This window comes from Poecilia reticulata, unplaced genomic scaffold (genome assembly GCF_000633615.1).
Source record: "Poecilia reticulata strain Guanapo unplaced genomic scaffold, Guppy_female_1.0+MT scaffold_667, whole genome shotgun sequence".
Lineage (NCBI taxonomy): Eukaryota > Metazoa > Chordata > Actinopteri > Cyprinodontiformes > Poeciliidae > Poecilia > Poecilia reticulata.
Genome location: NW_007615416.1, coordinates 1 through 10400, shown reverse-complemented (window position 1 = coordinate 10400; position 10400 = coordinate 1). Strand labels below are relative to the sequence as shown.

General features: G+C 39.6%; 1 protein-coding gene across 2 annotated transcripts; it reads left to right on the top strand.

The window, feature by feature from the left end:
• Positions 1 to 1779: 1779 nt before the first annotated feature.
• klhl26 (kelch-like family member 26) lies at positions 1780 to 8191 on the top strand. Of its 2 annotated transcripts, XM_008403470.2 has the most exons (3): positions 1780 to 2054; positions 3399 to 3581; positions 4599 to 8191. In XM_008403470.2, the coding sequence occupies exons 1-3, from the start codon at positions 2005 to 2007 to the stop codon at positions 6178 to 6180; spliced, it is 1815 nt and encodes a 604-aa protein (XP_008401692.1). In that variant the 5' UTR covers positions 1780 to 2004; the 3' UTR covers positions 6181 to 8191. The 2 variants fall into 2 exon arrangements, with proteins under 2 accessions (XP_008401692.1, XP_008401693.1); XM_008403471.2 differs by lacking the exon at positions 3399 to 3581.
• Positions 8192 to 10400: the final 2209 nt, after the last annotated feature.

Here is a 10400-nt window from a genome sequence, read left to right as displayed (position 1 = left end):
CAAGGCAACAGCTCTACCAACTGCGCCACTGTGCAGCCAAATTTCCAAATCGTAGAATTTAATTTCTAAACATGATGTAGTAATTATTACAATTATTGCAGCCTTGAGGGGCATCTTRGCAGCAGCTCTAAGTTTAAACCTATAATGTCTTCATCTCTATTAAAATCACACTGTATTCATCAAGTTTTACTTATTTTTTACTCTGATGGTTAAGAGTCTGGCTCGTTATAGGTTATTGTAAAATTGCACACAGCAGTTAAAAASAAATGCACATGATGGCTCAAAAATTCAAAAGTAAACCTCCAGCATGTTTTGAGGTAGCTACATGACAGGAAGTGGTCACAACAAAAGAAAATTACTGACCTTAAAAAAAGAAGCAAACAAGGACAAACTACTCATTACAAGAGGCACAAAAGCTTTTGATCTCTCTTATTCAGACTAGAATATGTCCTGTTATGTGCACACACAMAACAAAAGAGCTGACCTACTTGTATATTCCACCGCAGTGCACATAAATTTGAGAAAAAGTTTGAGTCAGTGTCTCTTATTGCTTAGCTTGAAAGACCAAAACCAGCAGAGGGCATCTTCTGTAACCCAAAATTAAAAGTGTTTATCTTTCACCACATCGAGATAAAGACTTCCCAGTTTTGACCACAGGCGGGATGCCATGTATCTGGTGAACAATCTGTGGTCATTACGGTAGCATAGTGTTTTGTCTGCATGAGCATAGCAGTAAACATTGTTTCAATTCTGGTTTGTAACCCCATTGTGCCCCTGTTTCGTTCGTTCCCCAAAAACGAACCTTATGCGCCCTTATGCAAGTCATAAGGGCGCTCAACAACAATGTCATTTCCCTTCAGGCATAAATGAAAAATGACAAATTTCATAACTGCACATTTCTGCAAATTTCATCTGCAAAGGCCTCTGACTGAAGATTATTGCTGTATGACAATCTCATGACTGTCATGACGTGCTAACAGCTTGATTTTCATGCTGCAGAGACAATGTTTCACAGGTCCTGGATGACATCCTCAGTTATTGGCAAGCACCTCACTTTTTAAATCTCTGCTTGGCTGTATGAAARTCTGGTACAGAGGCGTTATGATCGATGGACAAGATGGTTTTAACTTCCTGCTCCTTCTCTCTGCCCTCATCCATTAAGCCTTCTTTTTCAATTTCTCTGGGAATTGTGATCATAGCTCAGGTATTATTTGAGCTTTTGAGATACATTTTGATATCACAAGACCAAGACAACACCTGACAACCCTACCTTGCCATTGCAAGACTTCAAACAGGATGTTTTTAGACGAAAGTCTCGACTGAGGTTAAAGTGATACACAGTGTCATCAGTAAGTTGCAACTGAGATACAGAGACTGGAAGAGTGACTGTAAGGCATAGAGTGGATACCCTTAGGCCACATCCTACACTGATGACTGCTTTACTGTGAACAATAACTCTTAATGTTTTCCATAAATTTTACCTAAAAGACAAATATTCAAACTTTTTGAGAGTAGTTTTCATAGCATCAATCAGAAGAGCATTGCAGATTTAGATCAACATGGTAATTTCATATTTTGCGAGCAWATTTTTACCCAGTTTGATCTGACAAAAAATGTACTTCACAAATACAGAGTTGTACGATGCTGAATAAAGTAATTCTTTTGTTTAACAAAATAAAACTATTTTCACCAAGAGTAGAGATCTCTTATYTGTTGCCAGGGTTTTCATGTTGGGGAGAAGGAGCGCGTTACTCTGTCGGCCTCTAGTGGTCAGGTAGCGGCGGTACAGGGGAGATTCGTGTTTCAAACAGCCACCAAGGGGGGACGGGTCATTTCTGTTTTCACCGCAGGACCTCAAACAGGCAATTGTACAGTTTTGGTCCTCCATAACCAACGGCTCTTTGCACGAAATAAACAAAAACAATAATGAATCATCCATTTGTGCCGATGATTTCCTCATAACATTCCTAAAAATGCTCAATGCGTGTTGGTATGTGCTAGAAGATGGCGGAGTCGGACGGTGGCGATTTTACTCCGAAACAGTYGGAGAACAGGTGAGTGAGCTGCAGTTGATGGTGTTGTAAGTTGRCGATGTGTATCTGGTACCACGGTGTCTCCMCACGGCCATTGAACCGACTGTACTCCGAAGTGACTCGCGGCACGGCTTCTTCAGGTCAGGAAACACCGAGGCTCTGATTCGGCCTCCAGACCYTGGGGCTCCAGTAGCTTTTTATGAGGATACTATAACATGTCTTCAGTGGGTTGAAATTACGTTTACATTAATAATACTTTACATAAGGCAGTTAACATTTTTTAAGTTACGATAATGATTTTCTTTAGTGATCACAATACCACAAGAAATTTGAGAATTCAGATAGAATATGAAAAGAGCAAATGTTTTATTTTTAATGAATAAATTAAGTTTTCTTAATGGATAGTCTATATATAGAGACTATCATAGTGTATTTCTCAAACAATAATAAAACCCACTTCATAGTATGTGGTTTTTTAAATTTTCTTTTTTTTTTTTTTGGAGTATTTACAAGTTGTCTTTAACTTAACTTAAAGTAGAAATAGTAATTTATTTTTACAAGTTACCAAAACAAATATTCAGATTAAGCAGTGTGTAAGTGCAAACTTAAAAAAAATGAAAACGTAGAAAATGAAGGGAAAGAAGTAACTTTTTGCGGGTAGGTCACTGAATGGATGTTATTACTTTAATTTTTCAAAGGTTTAATTTTATTATTGCATCCAATGTCATCCTCCTCTGCTTTTCTATTTTCCTCAATATTTTATATTTCCACTCAAAAAGAAAAAMAATCTGTATGGATTTGTGTATTTAGGATGACTTTGTGTAAATGTTTGTGAACATAAATATTTTCCCCATACCTCATGTGTAATGGATGCATTTTTATATTTTTATTCTATCTCATGTGATGCTGAAAAGAGTTCTCAGACGACACTGTGCAGTGCTGTTTTTGTACTGTTATATGTTGTTTTTATAAACAACTGATGGAGCAATATTTCCTTATTCTCTAATTGTTGTTTTTTCCTTACTAATTCCTTTAAGCATGTGAAGATTTAAAGTTCCTGGAGAGATAAATAGCTTTCTCTTTAGTGTCTTTGTCTTYGTACATACAMATGCATTCTCACTCATTCAAAAGCTCTACGCTAAATGCATTCCCCTCTGCTTGACTAGTAAATTACATTATGTTTCCATTAGAATGTTACTGGATACTACATATCCACACTCTGGCCTGTTTTCATCAGCAGATAACAGCTTCTAGATGTAACAATTCAGCTTAGATTTCTGTTAGGAATATATTACATTTGGACTTGAAAAGGGGGGAATTGCATTCTAGCTTATTGATGGTTACAAGGCGTATTTCTCTTTCCAGTATGGCTAACAAGAATAGTACCCTGCGCTGTACTTTCTCCGCCCCGAGCCACAGTGCCACTCTTCTCCAGGGCTTGTCGGTTTTGCGGGCTCAGGGTCAGCTCCTGGATGTCGTGCTGGCTGTCAATGAAGAGCACTTCCAGGTCCATAAAGCAGTGCTGGCCGCCTGTAGTGATTACTTCAGGTTAGTCTTGAGATTTCGCCAAGTCCATTTGGATTTTCAATCGAAAGCACTTAGCTGATGCTTGCAAAAAATAGGGTGGAAATAATGACTTGTAAAATAGTGTTGTTTTCAATGTATTATCAGAAGTTATTGAGTGAATGTTAATGGTGGGTGAAAATGTTCAGTAGGAACGCCTACAGTGCCTTACAAAAATATTTCTACCTATTCAACTTTTTTGGGTGGATTTTTATGGTTATTGATTTGCTGTAAGCTGAACCTCTGTCMCAGTCACGAGTCTTTTGCAGCCTTTYTCAGGGTTTCTTCCACCTTGTCTTGTTGCTAGTTACATTTTCCCATTAACTTTGAGCATCTTCTCTTCCCTTGCTAAAGACATAGCCTTTCTACAGAATAGTGCCAATATAATTTTTTTACTGTAGGGATGGTGTGTTTGTGGATGTGCAGTTTAACTTTCCCATACACAGTTTTTACTGTAGGCCAAAACTTTGACTTCACATTCTTCATGTTTGCTTTATCTCCTACATGGTGTTCAGCAAACTGAGCTTTGTTTTGATATAATGGCTTTTGTTCTCGCCCATAATTACCCTGTCATCACATTTTTCCATCTGATCTGTAGATCTCTGCAACTCTTCCATATRCACTTTTTCTGATTTTCTAATTAATATTCACCTTGCCCAGCCTGTTAGTTTRTATGGAATGCTATGTCTTTGCAGGTTTACGGTTATGCTACTATCTTTCTGCTTACAGATGATGATTAACCAGTGCTCAATGTGGCGTTCTAATCTTGGGATATTATTTTGTAGCACAACTCCATTTTAAACTTCTCCTTGATCTTTGTGGTTGTTCAAACGGTATGAATACATTTGTAAGGCTCGGTAGGCAATTAAGCCAAAAGACAACCTTATTCTTACTTTTTAGTCATTGGCTGTTTACATTAGACTCAGAAGGATCTCAAACAACTTTTTCAAACAGAAGTACACTTGTAAATAACATGATTTATTGTGGTCTTTTTGATTTCAGAGCTATGTTTACAGGAGGCATGAGGGAGTCAAACCAAGACACCATTGAGCTGAAAGGTTTGTCAGCCCGAGGGCTGAAGCATATCATCGACTTTGCCTACAGTTCAGATGTAACTTTAGACCTGGACTGTATTCAGGACGTTCTGGGGGCCGCTGTGTTTCTCCAGATGGTTCCCGTAGTGGAGCTTTGTGAGGAATTCCTTAAGTCTGCAATGAGCGTCGAGACCTGCCTTCACATTGGGCAGATGGCCACCACGTTCAGCTTGTCTTCCCTCAAAGAGTCCGTGGATGCCTTCACCTTTCGTCACTTCCTCCAGATCGCTGAAGAAGAGGACTTTCTGCACATTCCTATGGAGCGCCTCATCTTCTTCCTGCAGAGCAACAAGCTGAAGAACTGCAAGGAGATCGACCTCTTCCACGCTGCCATAAGGTGGCTCMAGCATGATGAATCCCGCCGGGCTCAGGCGAGCAGCGTCCTCTGCCACGTGCGCTTTCCACTCATGCTCTCCTCAGAGTTGGTAGACAGCGTTCAGACGGTGGACATCATGGTGGAGGATGTGCAATGCCGCCAATATCTCCTCGAGGCCTTCAATTACCAGATCCTTCCCTTCCGACAGCATGAAATGCAGTCCTCACGGACGCTCATCCGCTCTGACGTGTTGTCCCTCATCACCTTCGGTGGGACCCCCTACACCGACAACGACCGCACAGTGAGCACCAAGTCTTACTACCTTCCTGATGCTGCTTCCCGTCAGTTCAAAGAGCTGACAGAAATGGAGACAGGGTGCAGCCATTCCTGCGTTGCAGTGCTTGACAACTTTGTGTACATTGTCGGTGGGCAGCACTTACAATACCGCAGTGGGGAGGGGGCCGTGGACAACTGTTTCCGCTACGAYCCGCATCTTAACCAGTGGCTACGCATCCAATCCATGCAGGAGGCTCGCATCCAGTTTCAACTCAATGTCCTGCAGGGACAACTATACGCCACTGGAGGCCGTAATCGATCCGGGAGTCTGTCTTCTGTTGAGTGTTATTGCCCAAAAAAGAACGAGTGGTCTTATGTGGAACCTTTGAAACGCAGAATTTGGGGCCATGCTGGGACTTCGTGCAGAGAAAAGTTGTACATTTCAGGAGGTTACGGGGTCTCGTTGGACGACAAGAAAACACTCCACTGCTATGATCCAGTATCAGACCAGTGGGACTTTAAAGCCCCCATGAATGAACCCAGAGTGCTGCACGCCATGATCAGCACCCAACAACGTGTTTACGCTCTGGGTGGCCGCATGGACCATGTGGACCGCTGTTTCGATGTGCTGGCGGTTGAGCATTACAGTCCAGAAAGTGACCAGTGGACGACCGTCAGTCCCATGAGAGCAGGGCAGTCCGAGGCGGGCTGCTGCCTTCTGGATGCTAAGGTCTACATTATAGGGGGTTATAACTGGCACCTGAACAATGTCACAAGCATCGTTCAAGTCTACAACACRGAGACGGATGAGTGGGAAAGGGATCTGCACTTTCCAGAATCATTTGCTGGCATTGCGAGTACRCCGATTATACTTCCTCAGAACACCACACAACGCTGAGCTCCTGACCTGCAACTGTGAAGTCTATTGTTCTTTGTGCCCTTCTACTGCCCAGTGGATTGAATGAAGGTGTGAACATGTTTGAAATKTATGGATGTAGGTTTGTCTTTTTAGCTTTTTAGTCTTCAGTTGACATAAACGTGTTAACTTTTTAAATATAGTATAGTATATTTAAGAAACTTTCTTTCAGCTTTAGGAATTATGGCTATGACTGCTGATGRTAAGGTTTCATTGAAGAGGCAAGGTTTTAGATAAGCTAATAATCAGAGTAAATGCAGGTCTGAAAATGTATTAATCCAATCATAATTGCAGAGATCCTGCAGAAAAGGCTAGAATGTGATTACCCTGGTCTAGTTAACTATGRAAAAGATGATGATAAAATCTTTCCAGACTTTATTTTTTATTCCTTTGTCAAAATRTTTTGTTTTCCCTCYKTCCTTTGTTTCTTCTTTGTGTCCTCCCATCTTTCCATACTTCTGTCCACATTTCCCTCTTTTCTCTTTTCCTCCCTCCCTTATGTCCATTTTGTTTTGGGTGCTTCTTTGCCTTCTTTGTTCCTTGTTTACTTACTCCCTCAAGTCACTCCTTTTTTCTTCTCTTTCTTGCACGCTTACTTCTTTGTCCTGTGTCCTTCTTTTCCTTTTTTAGTTCTACMTCTCTACGTTATRATTTTCCTCCTTTCCTTTCTCGTCTCCCATATTTGTTCATTATGTGTGTGCTTCCTTCCATGCTTCTTTCCCTCCTTATCTCTTCCCATTCTGCWTCCATCCATTCCTTGTATTCTTCCTTTTGTACTTTAAGTCATTCATTATTCCCTCTCTKTCTTCTTTCCTCCATTTTCATTTTTGTGTTGATTTTATTACTTTTCTCTTTTCTTCCTTCCTTTCATTTGTTGTCCACCCTTCCTTTGTTCTGTTCATTCCTTTATTGTGTCTTTTCTGTTCTGTCATTCATTCCTTATGCTCTGTCTTTAGTTCTTCCTTCTATCCTATTTCTTTATACATTATGTGAATYCTGCCATAAATTGATGATGAATGTTTGSATTTCATATTTTAAAATGGTGATAAGACTAAGTCTGAAATCTTCATACATGTATCAACACTGTTTTTAAATACTTGGTCATTTAGAAAGTGTATTATCACAGYCCAGTTCACTGGTGTAGCATTAGCTAAATTATAGTAGATTTTCAAAGGAAAATATTACTTTAATTTGTAAAACCAATGAAGGGCTTACATTACAAAAGGCACATCAGATATGACATTCCTTAGAAAATCAGCATTTAAAATGTTGGACAATTTGATTGTACGGAAGTTTTATTTGTTATGCTGTTTAATTTTTGAAACARTTTACCTTTARGTCAGTTACTGTAGATGTATCCTAATCAACAAGCTACATATCAGCACATAAATTCCGGCACAAAAACACGAATAGGATGATTTACAGTTTAAAATGTGTTCCACATGATTTTAATCTTTATATGAATGTCTTTCTGATTTCTGATGTGTTTAATGGAACTGAAACTGTTTCAGATGTTTCTTTTTCTTACCTAAAATCACACACAACTGCAGACCTCTTGCGGCAGCTACATGAATAATTTATTTGTGTCTTAATACAATGTTTTGCATTGTTTTTTTTCTCTTTCCTTGAAGCTTGTTTGCTTAATTTTTACAGTTTTTATTTTTCTGCATCCTTAGCACTTTTAAAGCTATATTGATGAGATATTGTGTTTGTACATGACCTATATATTTGTTTTTACTTTAAGAAGCAAACCTTTTGTTTTTTTTTCCTTTTGAACTTGAACACCTCCATCATAGTGAGGAGGGGTTTTTTTGTGGAAAAATGTCTGCCACCTGCTTGCCTATGGTGTGTCTTGTTCTGCCTGTACTAATCAAAGCACATTATATTGTCAAAGTGCAATACTGTGAAAACTGATGTACTCCAGGGGGAATGTACAAGTTTGTGTAGCTTCATGTCAATCCTTTATTAAAGTCAATAGTGTTTTAAAAATGTACACCTTTTGTATCTGTATTGGTTTTTATAAATATGTTCTGACACTTCTGAATTAAAAAAAAAAATCTATCACCTGTACCACCTGGTCACCTGGTTTAGAGAGAAACCAATCTGAAATTTTTGAATATAGGGTGAACATTCTTTTTCATCATGTTTTTAGTTGTCTAGAACTTAATTTCCCAATTTTTTGTGAAATGTGACAATAAAACATTTGCAGTGTTTTGCAAAGGAATTATATCCCTTTCTTTACTTACAACCACAAGCTTGAGTGTATTTAATTGGGATTTTATGTAGACCAACATAAGTAAAATGTTTTTCACATTTTTTCAGGTAGATTTGAGGTTATACATTTCCATTAAGCTGCCATTTTCCCCATAAGGTCTGTGGCAAACTGAAAATGTGCCACAGACCTTCATAACACTGTTCTATGTGACCTTCATAACACTGTTCTATGCAAGCTAGATTTGTAGTGTCACCAATAATGATGTCAATAAACTATCTCAACTTAGCTTCTATCCCGGACCAATCCACTATGTTCCATCATATTAATGATGCTGTTTGTTCACTAATGTAATGGAAGACCCCTCAACCCCACAGKAAGACCCCTCAACACAGCAGCTGGATTACACTGAGATTGGATTACAAACTAATTAGATTACTTCTAATTTCAGTTTACTGCATTAGATTTTACTTAGGGCTATCAAAATAAGTGACAATAAATTTTCATGTCAGATTCTAAAATATAAAGCCTATGTGTAATTTTCCTTCATCAGTGATTTTCTTCTTTACATGAGTATCACATAAAATTTTAATAAGCCAAAATCACACGTTGCWTTAGTAACGTGACAAACGTCAAAATTTATCACAAATGTATTATATTTCAGTCAGTTTGCACTTAGTCACTTTTTCTGTGTCCAGATTTTATTGTCTTTCGGTGCATATCCATGTTTATCTCCCCCCCTTTATGTTACTATTAATAACGAACATCTAGGGCACACAATTCCCCCTGTGGTGAGTCTTATTTTATCTCAAACGCGGCCTGCCTCAGATTCTGCAGGCAGCTGAAGAAGAGAGGGGTAACATCAATAGAGGCGTTCGACCGTGCGTCGTGACGACAGAACGAGGGCCTGGCGTCGTGCGTAGCGTAACATTCCATTGAGAAGAAGAGGGAAAGATGGCGTCCTCTAACAATCCGCGCAAATTTAGCGAAAAAATCGCTTTGCATAATCAAAAGCAGGCGGAGGAGACTGCCGCTTTTGAAGAAGTGATGAAGGACTTGAACATCACCAGAGCCGCTCGGGTAAGACCCCCCACCCCCTCACAGGCTGGTCCCAGTTTGTTGCATCGCTGTTTTTGGCAGTTAACGAACACTGCGGTGATATGTTTGAGCGACTGCTCTCTATTTGGGTAAGGTCCATGTTTTCTTTCTTAGCTGTATCGGTCTATCATAATCACAACACACTCCCATGTCTGTTGACGGGCGCTACATTTTTTTTATTTATTTTATCGATAAAACATGCGTGGTTTAGTGCACCGTTAATTGGCTCCGCCAGCAGTTTGAGTGTAACGTGCACCTGTTCCCCATGTATGATTTCAACGGTAAGTGCACGCGTTTCGGCTGCTTCCAGGCGCACACATCACCGCATAATAACATGTTGAGGCTGTTGGCAGGTAAATTAAAGCGGAGCAAATGCGAGTGGGATCTCTGACAGGTTTAAGGCAGCCTTAACTGGCCAATCGGACTCACTGGACGTGGATTCCCTCCCGCCCCCACGTCAACTGTTTCCACCGTGGCACGTTTTAATTAAAACAAAAACACAATTTAAAACGGAAGCTTAGTTAATGTATTACATGTTTTTGGCTTATCCAGCCACGCCCCTTGACAGTACTAGTTTTTACAGATTTGTTGAAAGTCAGCAATGGATCACAATGAAATGATTTATCAACCCTCTAATGATAATAAAATAAATAATACCCTGCTCTTTAGGGCCCACTGTCCTGAATGTTTTAGGTGTTTCACCACTGCCACACACCTGGCTCAAATGAATGGGCAATTAACTGGCTTCTGYAGCGCTTAATAGCATGTTGAGGAGGTAATCTAATCATTGGAATCAGGTGTGCTGGAACAGAGAGACATCTAAAACATGAAGGACAGTGGGCCCGGAGGAGCAGGATTGAGAAACATTGGATTATGTCTCACAATTATGTTG